Below are 19,997 nucleotides of genomic sequence, written 5' to 3' on the forward strand. Positions count from 1 at the left end.
CCGTGGGCCCCACCTTGATGTTTATATGCTATCTAAACCGTTCATATGGTGGGCCCCTACCTGACGTGGGCCCACCCCAAAAATCAGCTCGATCCAAGGCTCAGGTGGCCCACACCGTATGAAACAGCGGGATTTAACCCCTACCTTTGAAATCCTTTTGGGGCCCACAGGAGTTTAGGATCAAAATGAAATTTGTTTCTACCCTTCATCTAAGGCCCACTGGCCTTATCAAGGGGTTGGATGATATATAAACATTATGGTGGGCCCCACATGGAGCCCACAGTGATGTAAGTGTTTTATCTCCACCGTCCGCCTGGACGGTGGAGCCCACTGCGTGCGTGTGTGTGCGCGTGTGTGTGTGGGTGCATGTGTGTGTGCTGGTGTGTGTATATGTATTTATATACAATATTATATTACATATAATATATGTTATATGTATATATATAATGTTATATTATATATATAATATCATATGTTATATATATATATAATATTGTATTATATATAATATATGTTATATATATATAATGTTATATTAAATATAATATTATATGTTTTATATATATATATATATGTGTGTGTGTGTGTGTATATATATTATATTATATATAATTTATTGATGGTGGGAGGCCCACCTCAGTACTTGTGACCCATGGTTGAGGCCCACTTTGATGTATATATAAGGCCCATGGGTCGAGGCCCATTTGCTGTAATGGGGCCAATGAGTTGAGGCCCATTTGATGTGCACATGGGGCCCAATTGGTGAGGCCCATTTGATACATATAAGGCCCAGGTGAGTAGACCCATTTGATGTACATATGGAGCCCAACTGTCGAGGCCCATTTGACACGTGAAAGGCCCATAAGCTTAGGCCTATTTGATATGTTCTGAAGCCCCCGGGTTACAGCCCATTGCAATGTACATAAGGCCCATTGGTGTGGCCCACTTAATGAATATAAGGCCCATATGACTTGGCTAATTTGATGTATTTAAGGGCCCAATGGATGTACCTAAGGTCCATTGCAATGTATGATCCCAAAATAACTTATGAAATGATATTTGTGGCAGTCGTGCCTTGGGAGCAATGTTGGTTTGACGTCCACATTGTAAGTGTAGTGTGGTTAAATGTCCGCATTATGACTTTCCCTTGGGCCCACTGATAGGCCCATATGTGTAATATGTAGGCCGTCTAGGCCCGTCTTCATTATGAGCATCATCCACCCCATGTGACATATTTAATTCCATGATTCATGATCATATGCATCATACGTATGTTTGATATGAGAAATGACTGATCATAGCATAGCCTTCGGGCAGATTGTTTAGGGGCTCCCGTACAGGGGGTGTTGCCCTACATGAGCGCACGATATGCGCAGGATTGATGGAGTGAATAGTGTGATTCATGCATTCGCATTGTGTGGTATAGTTCTTGTATGCCCTAGTGACATTAGGGTCATAGCCGCCACAGGCATATCGTGGTTGGAAGGATTGGATACCGAAAATCTTGTTATACATGGGGTGCTATAAATATTCCTAGGTGAAAGTTCCTAAACCCTTATGGTACTAGGAGGTTGCTCTAACGTCTAGACCGAGTGGGTACATGAGTGCCGATTACCAGAAGGCCGCGCTTTCCACTATATCGTGGTCGGTTGGAAGGGGGTGCGGCCTTACCCGCTCGAGTGGAGGGGGCAAAGCTAGGCTGAATTTGACCAGCTTGAGGAATGGGTCCGCTATCGACGAGCCGGGCCTGATATTGGTAGGCGGATAGTGAGGTCTCTTCCACCTACCTTATTACGCGTGATGGGACGGCAATCTGGTTTAGAGTGTACTAGATCCTGGTGATATTCCAGATTTGAGCTGTATTGATATGTGGACTTAAATGAGAATTTACATGCTTGAGTTGCATTTCGCACCGCATGGCCTTGGTATGGCCAACATCATTCATGCCTTGCATCGCCTGGCCTTGGTACGACTAATGGGATTCTTAGCATTCATTAGCATTTTCCGCATTACTCTGATATTGCATGACTACATTATCACCTTGAGCATACACTTTCACCACCCTCTAAGCTTTACATAAGCTTATGCACGCCGTTGCGTGCGGTGACGTTGGATCGCGCGCGAGGCTTGGGACGCGTGGTGATCTTCTTTTGGAGTTTTGGTCTATCTTCATTGTATTTCCCTTATGCTCATTGTACTATAAAGTTTTTGATTATAGTGGAAATGTGATGGAGTTTTTGGTTGTTGTTTGTGGGTTATGCCTTTGGTTATGCTTATTACGAATCAAACGAATGTTAAAAATCCTCCTTGTAGCATCCCAGGATCGGAACCTGGCGAATGGGGGGATGGATGACGTGGGTGGGTCCCCTGGGCCCCACCATCAGTTACACACTCATGTCAGTACACACTCATGTCAGCACACACTCCATGCTAGCCATCTCTACAGGGATCAATACTAAGACCCCATGTTGAAACGAGGCATCTTTCACTCAGCCTGCCACTTGAGCTAAGGAGCTGGGCGGACCCACGTCAGATCTCACTTCACTGACAACCATACCCCACTCTAGCCACATCAAGGTGGGCCCCCTATGGACGGTTGGGATGACATAAAAACATCATGTCCCACATAGATGGGGTCCACCGATAGATGGCATGGATGAAAGACACACATCATAGGTGGCCAAGATCATAGAAAGAGAGAGGAAGAGAAAGACACCGGCAAAGATGGAGGGGCCCCGCCACTATGGGCCCCTCTTTGATACAAAGCCTACATCAAGATGGGTCCCACATATGTGGACCATTAAATAAATAAAAAAAGGATAAAAGACAAACATCTAAGATCACCCATCAGCTTCTTCTTGCACCTTAAGCCTCCTTAGCTCCTTAGCTTTGGTTCCAACGGAGGAGATGATGTTTGGATGGTTGAGATGGGAGATGAAAGGGTAGGAAAGGTGAGCCACATTTGTTGCTTGGGAGAGCTTGGATAGGCTTGGACGTATGATGCTTAGTTGCTTGGAATGAGTTGAAGAAAAAAAGGGAGAGAGTGTTATAAAGAGAGAGGGATCGGTGATGGATGTAGTGGTGATGGGTGTGTAAGAGTTTTTTGACTTTAGGGGTAAATGTTGTAAGAAAAGCATGAGTTTGTAAGAAACTTTTTGACTTCGGGGATTGCTTGGGGATGGGTGAGAGGTGATGTGTACTTGACATGTACTTAATATGATGAATTGATTGATTGATTGATTGAGGTAACATCTCGTAGAGATTCTCTCGGAATTCGCATGCATGACGTTTTCCTCGCACCGAACACTGGCCCACATCTCCTAGCCAGAGTATCGCCTCGGCGCGCGAGATGCGGCATCGGAATCGGGACGACGACGCGGTTGCTAGGGTACAAGTCTCGGTTTGAGTCGACTCGGGAATACGGGATACGACTCGGGGTTGCGTGCAACTGCCGATAGAAGATCGCGGGTCGCCGAAATTCTACCGGAAGGACCGCGGAAGCCTACGGGACGGTACGGGCTTGAATACAGGTCTTACATTACTAGCATTATCATTGCTTATAAATACTTGGCCACTATCGCACTCTCTGTAACTAGTGATCCAACTCCGATGAGGAGTCATGTGATATGATGCCCCAGTATCCAAAATCCACTCATCCTTCCGATCATCGTATAAGTGTCCAACCATAGAGACTAATAATACATCATTTTCACTCGTACCTTCATCAAAATTGACAGTATTGACTTCCTTGAAAGAAGCCTTTGAGTTCTCTTTTCTTGCAATATGATTTGCAAAATACTTCTTCATGTGCCCAGACATCCCAAAATTCCAACACTTCAACTTCTCTTTGCCATTACCCTTAGATTTGGATCTCGATCGAGAAGATCTACTGTCCCACTTAAAATTTCACCCCCTCGTAACCAATACATTAGTAGAGGTAGCCATGTTACCGCTTTTCTTTCTCATTGCCTTTCCATATGAATGACTGAGATAATGGTATTGATGCTAAGATTTAATCTACTAGTGCACAACAAGTCCTTGAATGACTCATATGAAGTTGGGAGAATTCAGCAAGATACATGTCCGATCCTCATCTTTCATTATTTCATCCACATTCAGCAGTTTGTAAATCATCGTGTTAAAGTTACTAATGTGGGACTCAATATCACCTCCCTATGCCATCTTCGTATTGAACAACTGAAGCTTCAAGTATAGGCAATTCTTAAGAGATTTCTTTGTGTATATATCCTCTAATTTCGCTAATGTAGTTATTACAGTTTTCTCTCTCATGACATTATAGATAATCTCATCTGTTAGACACAAGTGGATAGAGGTTCTCGCTTTCTTATCCATCTTATTCCATTCTTCATCTGTTATAGAATCTGACCGCTTTTTAAGAATGGCATTGTCCAATCCTTGCTGAATTAGGAGACCGATCATCTTGACCTTCCATAATTCAAAGTTATTTTTTCCGAAGTATTTCTGAACATTGAACTTAAGATTTGAAGCTATTGATATTATTCTTTTAGATTCAATCTGTGCCCCAACATTAATCTCTAATATCACTTGTTGGGGACCGTGGAAGCACACAGAAATGAATCAAGCAAAGTATTCCAATCGCACAATTAATCCCAATAAAAAATACTCTGAATTTAATATGGAAAAACCATTTCGGAAAAAAAAAACCACGGCACAAAGCGACAGTAATGCACCATGAAAGCAGAACATTACAAGAGATAGAGATTATTTGATTCAAACAAGCCTTGAATCACCCAAGCTACACCCTTGAAATCCTAGGAACGAATTAGAGAGCCCCATTGATACATTCTATTCTCGATTACACTCATATATAGCATCTAGGTGAATCACAATTGAAATAGGAAACAAATTCTTCAGTTACACAATTCTGCGTAACTCTGTGCAATCGTTTGATGACACTTTCAATGATACTTTGATGGTATCGAACCTTTTCGATATCATTGAACTAAACATCAAAATATTCTAGCAACTAAACATGAATTTTTCGAATTTTTTCGATGATACTTCAATAGGACTTCGATGCCATCGACGACATTGAACCTTTTTCGAGCATCGAACAAGACACTTAAAGTATCCAACAACCAATCATGTAAATTTTGATTCTTTGCGATAGCATCAAGTAGCCTTTAATGGCATCCAGCTATCATCAACAGACCGGTTGATTTATAAATTTAAGACATTAATCAACATGGTCTACTTGAGCTTTCAATCTGTTGTCTTTTTGGGCGCATGCCCAAAAGTTATCCTTCAAAATTAACGGATAATTAACGGACACAGTGGATAAAACACATACATCAAAGGTGGGCCCCATAGAACCCTGCCAGACCTTCCGTCTCTAGGTCCTGATTGGGGTAGTACCTAACATGCGTATCATTTTTGGAATCATGTCCTAACATGTTAGCTAGAGAAACTGATGTACAAGGTGGATTTATCCAAGTGGGCCCATGTATCTTTCCACCACGTGTAAACTTTCTGTGGGCGGGACAGCCAACTCGCGTCCTTGTTTATCCATCTGGCCATTCCCAATAACCGAAACATCGTTTCCATATACGTACGAAACAAAACGGTACTATCTCTCCTTTTCTCCCAACGCAAGCGTAACAAATCCAGGAAATCTCTTCCGTATTAAATGCAAACACACATCTCTCCTCTCTATCGACACAAAATTCAAGAAGAACGGCTACCTCTCGCCATGGGCTTTGTTGTTGCCTTTCCTCACCTTGGTCTTCCCAGATTCCTTCTCCACGCATACTACGTTCTTGGTTTCCTCAGAGATCTCATCTTCTGCCTTTTCAGGCTTCTCTGTCTCAGCCACCTAGTCGAATCATACGTTCCTGTTTCATCAGACGCGTCTGATTGTATACAACGGCCTAGATTCCAATCCGCGTCTGCAATGCTCATTCGGCAGATCTTGCCCGTTGTTTCTTTTGAGGATTTGTGTATGGAGAAGGTGATGGACAGGTGTCTGATTTGCTTGTCTGAGTTTGAAGGGGGTGAGGAGATCCGACGGTTGATGAATTGCAAGCACTTGTTCCATCGGAGCTGTTTGGACCGTTGGATGGATTGTAACCATCAGACGTGCCCGCTTTGTCGGAGTCATTTGGTACCCGAAGATATGAGGGAGGAATTCGAAGAAAGGGTTTTGGAAGCAGATGCAGCTCTTTATTCCGACGGTGAGGATCCATTCATGTTGCAGGAGTTCGGTTTATCATGGGTAGTGGACAATCCAATTCAGCCTATTTCGCAATAAGGGATCATTTGCATGCTCTCGGGCAATCCAATTCAGACAATTTCCCAACAAGGGATCATTTGTATGCTTGTAATTAGAATACATTGAAATCTAAATCAAATAGTAAATGTAATTAATGTAAATTGAAATTCTCAGTTGTGTTTGGATGGCTATAGTTAGATACATTAGAATTCAAATATTGCATTTAAATGTCTGTGGCATGTATTATTAGAGCTGTAGACGAATCGAGTTAACTTGGTTAACTCGCTCGACTTGACTCGGAAAAGCTTGACATGGCTTGGCTCGAAACAAGGTTCGAGCCAAGTTGAGCTTATTTTTTAAGCTCGAAAAAATTTCGAGCCGAGTTTGAAGTAGACTGAATTCGACTCAACTTGGATTGGAATGGGACTTGAATTTGACTCGGTTCGAATTGATTTGACCTGAATCGAGTTCACTTAGTATAAATATTTTGTATATATTTATATATTTAAATAAATTATATATTATATATATTAAAAACTATAAAACCTTATAAACTCAAATTCATCTCATAAGCTTGAACTCGAACTCATCTCATTAGCTTGAACATGAACTCGGCTCGGAAGATCGAGCTCAAGGTTGGCTTGAGTTGGCCTGAGCCGAGCCGAGCCGTCTAGTTAGGCTTAAGGACCGAGCTGAGCTGAGTTCAAGCTGGAGTAGCTGCTGGCCGAGCTGAGCTGCGCTAAGCTCAACTCGGTTCAACTCGTGTACAATTCTATGCATTATGCAAATTAGTTTTAATACTCCAAATTAAGATACGTTACATTTGATATAATAACTATAATAAGCCATTGAAATATACATTTTAGTAAAAAATAAGGAAATTACAATACTTGGGTGGGCCATAAAAGAGGCCCATTTTTAAAAATCAGATCCTCTCTGACATTTGCATCCCATGAACCAATCGATCCCTTTTACCCATGTGTATCCATTTACCACCGATTACAGCCGTTTATCATCAACCAAACAACGTACCCTTAATATTATAACTTGTACGTTAGTTTGGTGAAAGAGGACCACTTGATATATATTTTTCACTTCAGCTGTCCAATAATGGTCCAGCAATTAGATAGTAATATATATTTAAAGAAATGTGATTTTTGGTGTAGATACAAGTGTTGTGCCACGTGTGCAACTATTAGATGCCTGCGTATCATCCGCACACATTTCTATACTAGCAAATTGCACATGGGATTAAATGGCTTAGAAAACCATTTTAAACACATTTTTTTAAAGCTACATAGATAGGATCATTGACTGGTATGGCCCACCATCGTTGCCAGATAAACGGTCTAAATTGTAGAACTGAAGGATAACGCCTTGTTGGGTCTGAAGAGATAGTGCCGTGAGGACTTTCAAGTGCTTGGTGTAACTTTCTTTTGGATTTCTGAGTCCTGACCCTTAAGACCAGGTCAACTACGGGATAGCCGTTTGTTAAAAGAAAAGCAGCTACAACGGTCAAAGTTAGAAACGATATATTATTTTGAACAGAGCAGATTCAAAGTAGATTCAAGGCCCAAAGTGGGTCCCAGTCAGTATGATTCATTGGACTGAAACCCCCCTCACAATAGGCTGCGTCTGGGTCAGATTTTAAAATGTTTCTCAGCAAAATTGTTGGTAGTTGGATGTACCCAACCAGATTTTAACGGGTCTGGGTCCAATGTTTTTTGGACTCATTAAAAAATCATTGGACCGGTTAAGAAATCAGGTTGGACTCAGGTCTCACCTTTCAATACCATGTTAAAGTTCAGAATGGTCTGAGACAGGTCCATCAACTTAGACCCTGTTAAAAGCAGGTTGGTTAAATTGAGCTGCATCTGGGTCAAGCCCAGCCGGTTTTAATTAGAGCTGGGCATCAAGTCGAGTCAGACCAAGTTAGGGCTGATCCAACTCGATCCGGTTTTGAAATAGGCCTGAGTCGAACTCGAACTGACTCGGAACCGAGTTCAATATGCCTGACCCAATCTGAGTCAGGTTCTAGTCTGGACTAATCTAGACCGAGTCCGAGCCGGTCACAAGTACCAAGTCAGGTCAGGTGCAACGGCTATCCAAGGGTTGAAAATCACAACTCAAAACCTAGATTCACTTGCCAGAATTGCCACCTCTCCATTAGCTACATGGCATCTTAGATCTGAAACATTATATCTAAGTTTTTTTAATATATATGTACGAGTTGAGTTTCGGATCGAGTTGAGTCAGTACTGAGTTGGATTTCGGTCGAGTCGAGTTGAGTTATTGGGGACTTGAAGTTGACTTGGTTTGAGTTCGGATTGGACGAAGTCAACTTAATTCGGAGTAACGCACCCACTCGGTTCGGATCGAGTCGTATCTGAACAAGTCAGATGAGCCGAGTCGTCCTTTGCCCAGCTTTAGTTTTAATATTAATACTATATATATATATCTTAAATATTTATGCTAACATCCAGGAAGAAAAACAAAAGAATGATTTTTCCTAAGCCACACTCATGTAAGAAAGACCTTTTAAAACACGTGTCAAAGTCACAAATCTATGGCAATATAATCCATTCGGTAGGTGGGCCTGACCATGTAAATGCTTTTATTATACTGGAAACCTGAATCCAAAGACTTGATGATTCCCTGAACCCGTGGATCGAAATCCATGGATTGATTGAGCAAACCATATTTGATGGATTGAGCAATCTCCTGACCTCTGGTTCGTGAACACTTGTTTGCTATAATAAGACCATTGGATTTTCATTTTAACTGTCCAATAAATGTCCACGAATACAAAACCAGATTAATTGATTTCATATATCCAACATGGTTGGTTGAGCTGGTGGAGACAGTGTCCATGTGCACTAGTGATACAGCGTTCAATCCCTAGCTGTCTTAACTTGTAAACTTTACTGCCTTGGAACTATCCAAGCTACTTGGAAAAAGAAAAACGTTTCTCTAATACTATAGCTCTGATTGTGAAAGGTACATGAACCAAAATTCCCAATATTAAACGGGAGCTATTTGGTACTCTGGCTGCTTCTCACATTTGATATGCAGGCAATTAGAAATTCTACACAAACACTAATTTTGCAACTTACTCTTAATAAGTCAAAGTCCCAAGTCATTTTTAACCATCCAATAAATATACACCAATCCAATGGTCAGATGATAAAGAAAGTAAAAATAAAAATTAAAAAAAAAAAGAAGGAAGCATAACATTCTGTTCATGACATATTTTAAATGGGAGCTATAATTTCAAGAGTTTAATTTGAATTTCTCAATGAATTCAATTTATAAGTAATTCTTAAGTGGATGCATATCACCTAACACTTCTGCCAAAGTATCAAAGATTTTCTGCATTAAGTATTCATTGGACTGCTCATATTCTTCCTTTGAGATTTTTGATCCATGAGCTGCTCACGAGACTTATAATATCAACAGTTTGGATCGCTGAGCCATATGTAGTACATGTTTATACGTGGAAGGATTTAAATTGTTTATAAACGAATTTGTTATTTGATACTCAGTAGAAAATGGTTCTTGATACTCAGGCAGTCACAAGTTGCACAACATTAATTCAAATTAAACTATCTAAATTGTGAAATGTGAGTCGCCCAATAAATATCCAGTGATCGGTTTTTTGTTTTTTTTTTGAAACTGTTATTAATGAACATTTGTTTGCTGAAATAGGATTATTTAATATTTTTCACTTGAGCCGTCCGATAAATCTCCAGCCTATGGATGCTTATATAATCCAAGAAGTCTAATTTTTAATCTATGCTACATCTAAACTCAGATCAACAATAATTGTGGGCCACGTCTGTGACTTGTAACTTCCTGGGTATCATCCGTCACACATATCTTTACTAGCAAATAGCACCTGCAAAGGCGACATGTGTGTGTGTGTGTGTGTGTGTGTGGAAATGGTTCCATGCGGTCGAGCTCATTGGAACTTCCCATGAGGTTGAGTTGTGTGGGCCTCACCGTAATGTGTGTCGAACATCAACATTGTACATTTGATGGGTCTCCTTTAAATTATGGGGTATCCCAAAAATCAGCCATATACGGAACTCAGGTGGGCCATATCATCTAAAATCATGTGAAGACATGCCTAAAACATATAAAATCACTTGGTAGGGCTCACCTAAAATTTGGATGCATGTGAAACTTGGTCTGATCCCCCATCCAAGTGGGACACATATAATGGATGGGCTGGATTTGTGAACCACACCTCGGTGGGCCCAACACATGAGTATAAGTGTTTTAATGGGAGGGTAACCCCTTTCAACTTTTGTACTTAGTGTGGCCCACAAAAGTCATTGATTGACTTGATTTTTAAGCCCGAGGTCCACCATGGAATAGTGCATCTGACTGATGGAGTAGATGTTTGACACACATCATGGTGGGACCCACACAACTCAACCTCATGTGAAGTTCCCATGAGCTCCACGGCATAGAGGGGGAACGGTACTACGTGGTCGTGGGGGAATAGGACTATGAGATTGAGCTCACGAAAACTTCCCATGAGGTTAAGTTGTGTGGGCTCCACTATGATGTGTGTAGAACAACACCGTGTATTTGATGGCTCCCCTTTAGGTTATGGGATATCCCAAAAATCAGTCATATATGGAACTCAGGTGAGCCATACCATCTAAAATCATGTGAACACATACCTAAAACATATGAAAGCACTTGGTGGAGCCCACTTGAGTTTTGGATGTGGCTGAAACTTGATCTGATCCCTCATCCAAGTGGGACACACACAATATATGGGCTTGATTTGTGAACCACATCTCAATGGGCCTAATAAATTATTATGAATGTTTTAATGGGACGGTAACTCCTCTCAACTATTGAATGTGCTGTGGTCCACCAAAATCGTGGATTGATTTGGTTTTTAAGCCCCGGCCCACCATGGAATGGTGCATCTGGCGGATAGGGTAGATGTTCGATTGACACACATCACGGTGGGGCCACACAGCTCAACCACATGGGAAGTTCCCATGAGGTCCACCGCATAGAAACATTTCCCACAGAGAGAGAGAGAGAGAGAGAGAGAGACGCCAAAAGTAGGCCCAGACAGTATGATTCATTGGACTGGTGCCCAGACAGTATGATTCGTTGGACTGAAACCCAAAATAATAGTCTGCGTCTGGTTCTCAGCAAAATTGTAGGTAGCTCGATAGACTCAAACTGGTTTTAACAGGTCTGGGTCCAATTTTTTTGACTCATTGAGAAATCATTAGACCCATTAAAAAAATCAGGTTGGGCTCAAGTCTCACCTTTCCAGACCCTATTAAACTTTAACATGGTTTGAGACAGGTCCATCAACTTGGACCCTGCTAAAAGCAGGTTGGGTCAAGTGGAGCCACGCTGCGTCTGGGTTGAGCCTAACTGCTTTTAATAATATTATTATATATACTAAATATTATAATGATTATTCAATGAAAAGAATAAAGAATGATTGTCCCCAAGCCACACTCCTGTAACCGAGACCTTTTAAAGTGCATATGTCAAAGTCGCATATGTATGGGCAATATAATCCATCCAGTGGGTGGGCCTGACCTTGTAAATGCTCTTATTTGACTCAAAACTTAGATCCAAAGACCTGATGAGTACCTGAACCTGTGGATCGAAATCCATGAGTCTTCAAGAATAAGTCCTGGGCCCAAAAAGTAAGTCCTGGACCCAAAGAGACCTGAACCCAACAAGACCCAACCCATTGACAGCCCTAAATGGCAGCTGAGTTATTTGATATTCTGTCACAACATGGCACTTGATACACATGCGCTCAGAAAAAAGTACTTGTTGGATATATTAACTCAAAATTAAAATGAATGAATTGTAAAACCCATTGTTGCTAAGTTACAATCTATCATGGACACTTGTTTGTTAAAATAAGTCCATTGGGTACTTTTTATTTTAACTGTCCAATAAATGTCCACCAATATGCCAAACCAAATTATTTGATTTCATATTAGTTGAGCTGGTAGAGAGAGTGTCCACGGACGCTGGTAATATAGTATTCAATCCTTAATTGTTTTAACTTGTAAACCTTATTGCCTTGGAAGTAAAGTTATTTAAAATAATAATAATAATAAAATAAAAGAAGAAATAAAGAAAAAATGCTCGCCCAACACAATGGCTCTGATTGTGAAAGGTCCATGAACCAAAATCCCCAATATTAAAAGGGAGCTATTTGATACGCTGGCTGGATCTCACATTTGATATGCAGGCATTTAGAAATTGCACATATGGCAAAAACACTAATTTTGCAACTCACTCTTACTAAGTCCTGAGTCATTTTTAACCACCAAATAAATATCCATTAATCCAACAGTCAGATGATAAAATAAAAAAATAAAAGCTTAAAATTCAGGTCATGATACATTTAAAATGGAGTTATAGTTTTGACAGTTCAATTTGAATTTCTCCAAAAATGCAATTTATAAGTAATTCTTAAGTGGCTGCATATCACCCACCACCTCTGCCAGAGTATCAAAGATTCCGTTTTTGTATTTTATTCTGGACTGTTTATTTGTTAACCACTCACTGGGTCCCTTATATTCATCTTTAATGAGATTTTCGATCCATAAACAGCTCATGAGACTTACGATATCAACGGCTTGGATCACTTGACCATGTGTAGTACGTGTATACTTGCATTTTGGATGGCCTGATACCTAAATCCTAAGAATATAAAGAGTGTAACCTATCTGACAGAAAGCTGGGATCTTGCATGTATCTAAATTGCAACTCATATGGGCTAGCTTGGCAAACCTCTTATGAAGAGAAAAGGATTTTGGACATGCAATTTTCTTTAAGAAACTTACTTAAATATCCTTATATGAAAGATCATTATATGAGTTTAACAGTTTGTATATTTGTGGAAGAAAATTAAATTAAAAATAGGAGAAAATACTGTGGCAAAAAAAATCTAAGAATATTTTTAGTATATGCGGTATTAAATAAATGAAAATTATGATAAATAAATACAAATAAAAGAAGGTCGTTTGCTTTAAATATTACTAGGGAGTATGTGACATGTAATGACATGGGGAAGTAAGAGACATGTAGAAGAAAGCTACTTACTTTGAGTTATGCACAGGAAATGATAGGTTTATGAATTTTAATAAAGGATTTTCTCTCACTGATGTAATTAAAATTTTTGCTGATAATTTTATCTCACCTAGATATTAATGAAAGCGGTTTGGCATGCATTATTTGAGATGTACATCTTGCATATCATGCATGCCTTTGCAAATTGGAAGAAATGAAGAACTAATATCTCTGTTGTCTTGAATATCTAAAACAATCCATGTATAGCCAATAATATTTGGGCATTGCTTCACTAGACATTGATTATCCCATGCCTTGTCAGCTACAAGGTTATCAAATACCTTGCTTGCTACATGGTTATCTTATGCCATCACCGACAATATCATGATGCCAAACTTGACTACATGAGACGCCTGATATCCAACAGATAAATGATATGCATGTTGCCCAACCGATGATAGAAATACCAAGTACCCACATCACAATCTCTCAACCAACCAAAAAAAAAAAACATTTTTTGGAAACAAAACAGCACAAAATATTTTCGATCATAAGCAATACAAAACGTGTGAATTTTTTTTACCACGTAGTTGATAGTCATTTTATTGACTTTTAGGAGTATTAGGACTAATCTTATCATAAGAATTTTGGCACCATTACGAATGTCATATACCTCTTGACAGGGCTTGGTATCATCTTCAAAATCATAAACAATTCCATTTTCACTTTCATCAATTACATTCAAATAGTTGCTTTCTTTCGATGACACTCCTAAGCAAATATCCTTTCCCTCCACATTGAAAATATGTGCTTGATTGGGCATTGATATGGTCTCTCATGTAAGGTATACAGATGTTCCTTAGCTCCTACCATATCCTGTGAATTAAGGCATTCATTAGACCATGTAACAACTTTCTTATATTTAAAAGCTCCAACATTAGAGGTTTTCTCAAACCACTTGTCCTATTTAGTTTTCCTCCCCATTTAAGGTCATTTGAAGGCTTCTTCAATACTCTACTTAAACGATGTAAATCTATCTCATCATTGATAAATAATTTTAATCAACTCAAGTACCTAAGCACTAATTGATCATCGGTTTCTTACAAATCCAATCAACTTAACTAATTTTATAAAATTCCTTGTGTAATTGTCCATGCTATGGTCAAAATTTCTACGTAGATATTGAAATTTTTGGCATAGAGTTTAAGAATAGTCGTGAGTGAGAAATTTATCATCTAAGTTGACCTTCATTTCGTCCGAGTTGTTAATTTGTTGATATTCCCTTTTCCGTTCATGACTTAGTTGGTATGTTGCTACCAAAGTAAAGTGTGAGCTTTGAATTATGTTGCAATGAATTTAGCATTATTCTCTTTTGATGCTTCTTTCTACTATAAAAAAGTCTCTAAAAAAGTACTTGAATCACAATAAAATTTTGGATCAAGTTTACCATTAAAGTCAAGGACATCTACTCGGATGCTCTTGTAGACATTTTCTAGAGTACATACAAGTTGCTCCATTGCCCAAGTTAGTTGTGGTGGAGCTTGTCGTGACGAAGCTCTAGTAGAACTTGAAGAATTGGAGTGCGCTTCTTCATTGAACACATTGGACCATTGGATGGTTAACTCATATATGTAAGAGGTTCTATTGGTTCATTCACATGGCTTTGAGCAAAGAGTCTATGCAAAACCTCCTCAATCATAAATTGAATTTGGTTGTTAGCTTATTTTCATTCCTCCATTTCGGCGTGCATATGGACATCTTCGAGTAAAGTCATATGGTGGCGTTGGCCTCCTCCTTGCACTATTAAGATTGACTTACTCCGATGCCAAATGATGTCAATGCAAAAGCAAGAAAGAAGAAAATACTCAAGCATAGAGTAGAGAGGAAAATAAAGTTGATTGGTTGCTTGAAAATGAGGGTAACAACACATTAAATACCTTGGGATGATTTCTTGGTGAATTTCTCCTGACAGGTGGCAGCTTCACCTGCTCATGTACCTCTTCTTGTGGCTTAGATTCTTTAAGTGACTCACCATTGTGGATTTCGACATTAATCACCACTGATTTTTCCATTTCCTTGTATTCATCCTTACAAAATAAAGAACTTTCATCAAAATTGTTGTCCTAATTAATTGTGATATTCCGTGTGGCTCAATCATACAACATGTATCATTTCACACCATTACCATTGTCGACAAATGTAAACTTCTTCGCCCTTTGGTTTAGCTTATCTCTTTTAATAGATAGTATATGAGAGTAAGCCTCACAACTAAATACTCGCAACCCTGAGTAGTCTACTTCTGAACCACTCCATACTTCTTTATGAATTTCGCAATCAATAACCGTACATGGGGACTGATTCACCAAATAGCAACCCATGTTAACGGTCTCAGCCCATACACTACCAAAAAAATGATCAAAGGCTACGGACTATTTTGGTTTTTAGCTACGATTATAAACCGTAGCTCACTTGCTACAACTTAAAACCATAGCTGAAACTGTCCAAACCGTAGCTAAAGGCTAACTCCGCCAGACGTACGTACAACCTTGGATACCCCATAAGGGACTCTACGAGGCCCATTAAAATGTGTGTTCTCCATCTAATACGTCTATCCATTTTTTAAGAGTATTGTAGGGCTTAACCCAAAAAAAGAAGTAGATCAAAAGCTCAAGTGGACCACACAGTAGGAAGAGTGGAGATTAATCCATTAATCAATGGTGTGGTTCAATTAGACCTTCAATTTGCCTAGATGTTGGGTTCGTTCCCTATAAAAAAATTACAAAATTAATGGACGGAGTGGATATATCGATTGCATCAAGATGGACCCCACAAAGCCCTTGACAAGGTCGTCCATCCAGATCCGATGAAATGTGAATCGTGGAGGGGCTGTTACGGATTGTGCAATGGTTACGGTCATATTGGCTTTTAGCTATGGTTAAAAACTGTAGCAAGACCGTATCAGGCAAAAATGCAAAAAACTGCGCTGCCTTTTTCTTTTCCCCCTCTCACGAAACGTTCATTTCCCTCCACTCAACCCTAATCCCTCCCACGTCCATCCCTTTCTCTCTCTCTCTCTCTCTCTCTCTCTCTCTCAATCTCTCGCACCCCTCTTCTCTATCTCTCTCAATCTCAATCTCACGCGTCCCTTTTCTCTATCTCTTTCAATCTCCAGCGCCCCTTCTCTCTCTCTCTCTCTCTCTCTCTCTCTCTCTCTCTCTCAATCTCCCGCGCCCTTTTTCTCTCTCACTCCAGAAGACATCTCCGCAACAAATTCAGAACTTGGTAAGCTTCGAATATGAGCTTTTTTTTTTCCTTTCAGATTTATGTATGTGGATCTTTCTAATTACTTCCCCTGCAAACTTAGAATGCAGGGGAAGCCGAAATGTGGAGTTCCGATTGTCGGTGGTCTGGCACTTCACATTGAAAGAACTACATTCTGGCTCACATGAAAGAACTGCATTCTGCCAGTGTTCATTCCTTTGCTATCTTTTGTGCCAGTCATTAACCAGTTCCTTCAAGAATGATCTAAAGATGCTCGATGATATTACTGATAGTAAGGAGAATGGTAGATTACTTCAGCGTGATCCTCATGCTGATGGTTGTTGATTTGCAGGCATCCGCATATTTTTTCTGCTACGCATTCGGAATTTGATCTGCTGAAGGCATCTGAAGCACTCAAAAGAGTTGTCTGTGCTCTCAGATTAGAGTGACAGTTCTTGTCTAATCTTTCCTAACAATGATTCTTTTGTGTGTGTGTGTGTGTGTGTGTGTGTGTATTGTAAATATACATTATATCTAATCTATAATACACACACACACACACATACACACACACACACACTATAATATATACCATACAGAGTCTGTTTTGCAAAGACAGATAATCTTTTTAAAGGCTGCTGCTTATGGCTGGTATATGGAATCTGTGGAAGGAAAGTAATGCGTGGTGCTTCGATGACATGGCTGCTTATGGTTGGATGTTATCTTTTCTTGAAGCTTGATTATTTGATTCTTTGATGCTCAAAACATCCCGTACCAGCTTTTTGGCTGTGTTTGGATGCACAAGCAAATTAAATTGTAAACATTCATTTTAGTCAAGATAAACTAACAATGTATCCTACTATCTATATTGATGAAGAAGAAGCCTCTCCTCCCATGCTGCTGAATTTCTTTCAAGCTCAACCTAATGGGAATACAACTGCTATTTACTACTTACAATTCAGTATGATAGTGCATCCAAATGCACCTTTCTAACTCCATGTTTCGTTGTTTCCCAAAACGTTTCTTGGTGATTCAAACATGGGTTGCCAGAAATTAGATCCAAAATGGGATGTGATGTGATGTGATGTGATGATATGAATTGATTGGATGCTGTCTTTTCTTAGTGAGTGTGGGCCCCTACCAATAGTCCCAAACAGACCATGTCTCTTTGGTTATGCTGTCTTTTGTTAATTATTTTTATGATGTTTGTCCATACAAAAAAGTAGCAGGTAGACCATGGACAAGAAACATTGTCCTTATCTTTTTCACTGAACTTTTACTTTAGGGAAGGATACAATATTGTATTACTCTCCTTGGGTCCACATGCTAAGATGGCCGGATGTGAACCATCCTTATTTTAGGTTCCATCCTTTACCATTGAAAATATTTTCAAAGATCTCCAGCCGCGATGGAGGAAAAACTGACTCTTTCTTAATTAGAGCCTCAATTGCTAAATTAGGCATGCCATTTTAACTTCTAATTAAGTTTAGTCCACTAAATTCTTGAAACATTTAGAGAAACACAGTTCAATCCCACTAAAATGACCATGAAATCATTACAGAAAGAAGTAAAAAAACCCCAAGAAATAGCATTTTCACTTTAATTCCCATCCTACTAAAAGTTCAAGTTCTAAAATATAGCAGCATTTTTAGTATTATTGTCGTACCTATCAATGATAGGTTGAAATGAAGGAAGAATTAACTATAAATAGGTTATGCAATTCATTAAGAGGTCCATTTCATTACAAGTTATTCACTTCTATCAGTGGTTCAAAATTAGCTATGTTCAAAATTGGGTTCTGCTCCATATGCACTGGTATGTTGACAGATTGCATTTTAGGTATGAAAAAGGGCTTTAAGGATGCTAGCAAATTTTCTAGGACATTTAGAACCCTTTTATGTTAACAGATGGAGAAAGGTGGTGGATAACTTGTTTGTTTACAATAAGAGAATATGAGATGTAGGAATTTATGGTGTCAACTACCAGTGCATGTGCATGATGACCCTAATTAGGTGTTTGAATGTCATAGATCTAATGATCCATGTTGATAAATTGCATTTTAGGTATGAAAAGGGCTTTATGGCTGCTAGCAGTTTTCCAGGACATGTAGAACCTTTTACTTTAACAGATGGTGAAAGGTGATAGATAACTTGCTTGTTTATGGTAGGAACTAAGCATAGTTATCAGTGTCAACATCTTATCCCATTGATAAACTGGCATATTTGTTACCTATCAAAAAATGCATATCCAGTAGCTTTTAATATCTTGTACTGTTGAAATAACATTTTGGGTGCATCATTTAGGTTTTAAGTCTTCAAAGATCTCTTTTCATGGCAACGAAGGAACTTTTGCCTTGGGTAACTTGTTGTGCTTGGATGGATGCTAATAGATGATCTTTTTTCATTGTGCATTAATAACAACAATGAACCATTTCTGACTAGCATTTTAGCTAAGTATTTCAAAACTCTTTGGTGTTTTAGCTAGTTTCAAATCAAGATCATAAATGCATGTGTTTAGAATTAGATTCATGAATGGGTGAAAAATACTTATTAATTATTTTTTTGGTAAGGTGCAGGTTAAAAAAGGACCCTTTGGTTAATCAAGTTTCACCTATAATGGATAGGGAGTGGATAACACTAAGTTTTCCAGACCCACGTTTTATTTCTGGAATGAGAAGTTTTTTAAAGTTTGCACGAGATCACCTTCCTGGTAGAAAAATCATTTTTTGTCCATACACCACTTGCAAATGTGCACATTTACCGATTTCTTATGATGATTTGGAAATACATCTAATGAAAAATGGATTCGATCCAAGATATAGGGTTTAGAACATGCATGGTGAGCATGTATCACCTGAGTGTACTGAACGTGCATCAAGTTCCCAACAGTGCCATAGTGTCCCAAACTTAAATGACGTTCACAACACGATCGTTCAAGAACTCGGTGGTAATAACCTAGATAAAGTTGTCCAGGATGAGCCGAACGTAACCCATGTAGTCGAAGGTGAATTTGGAGAAAATGAAACTAATGATTTTAAAGCAATTCTATAAGAAGCAATAACTGAGCTATACCCTGCAGCAGAAGATTTCACCGTGCTGACTTTCATTGTACAACTTTTTAAATTAAAGGTGAACCATGGATGGAGTGAAAAAATCTTTATAGAGCTCCTTCAACTACTAAAGAAGGTGTTGCCTTCTGGTAATAAGGCCTCAACTAATACCTACCAAGCGAAGAAGATCATTACAAAGTTGGGTCTTGATTATGTGAAGATCTATGCTTGTCTAAATGATTGCATCTTGTATTGGAGAGAGCACGAGATGAAAACTAGTTGTCCAACTTGTATAGCTTCTAGGTTCAAGACAGAAATGGATGATGATAAAAAACAAATTCAAGTACCTGCCAAGGTGTTAAG

The 19,997-nt window shown here is 39.2% G+C and overlaps 1 protein-coding gene and 1 long non-coding RNA gene across 2 annotated transcripts in view; both read left to right on the forward strand.

Moving 5' to 3' along the window:
• LOC131249083 (uncharacterized) overlaps positions 1-19,997 on the forward strand; it is a 98,391-nt gene that overhangs the window by 69,089 nt on the left and 9,305 nt on the right. The window lies entirely within an intron of this gene.
• Positions 5,621-6,442, forward strand: LOC131249082 (brassinosteroid-responsive RING protein 1-like). The gene has a single exon (XM_058249650.1). It carries the CDS (start codon positions 5,669-5,671, stop codon positions 6,287-6,289), a length of 621 nt encoding a protein of 206 aa, XP_058105633.1. The 5' UTR covers positions 5,621-5,668; the 3' UTR covers positions 6,290-6,442.

This window comes from Magnolia sinica, chromosome 6 (assembly GCF_029962835.1).
Source record: "Magnolia sinica isolate HGM2019 chromosome 6, MsV1, whole genome shotgun sequence".
Taxonomy (NCBI): Eukaryota; Viridiplantae; Streptophyta; class Magnoliopsida; order Magnoliales; family Magnoliaceae; genus Magnolia; species Magnolia sinica.

Coding starts and splice junctions, on each gene's coding strand:
- LOC131249082 (XM_058249650.1), top strand. CDS start 5,669: ATGCAAACACACATCTCTCCTCTCTATCGACACAAAATTCAAGAAGAA.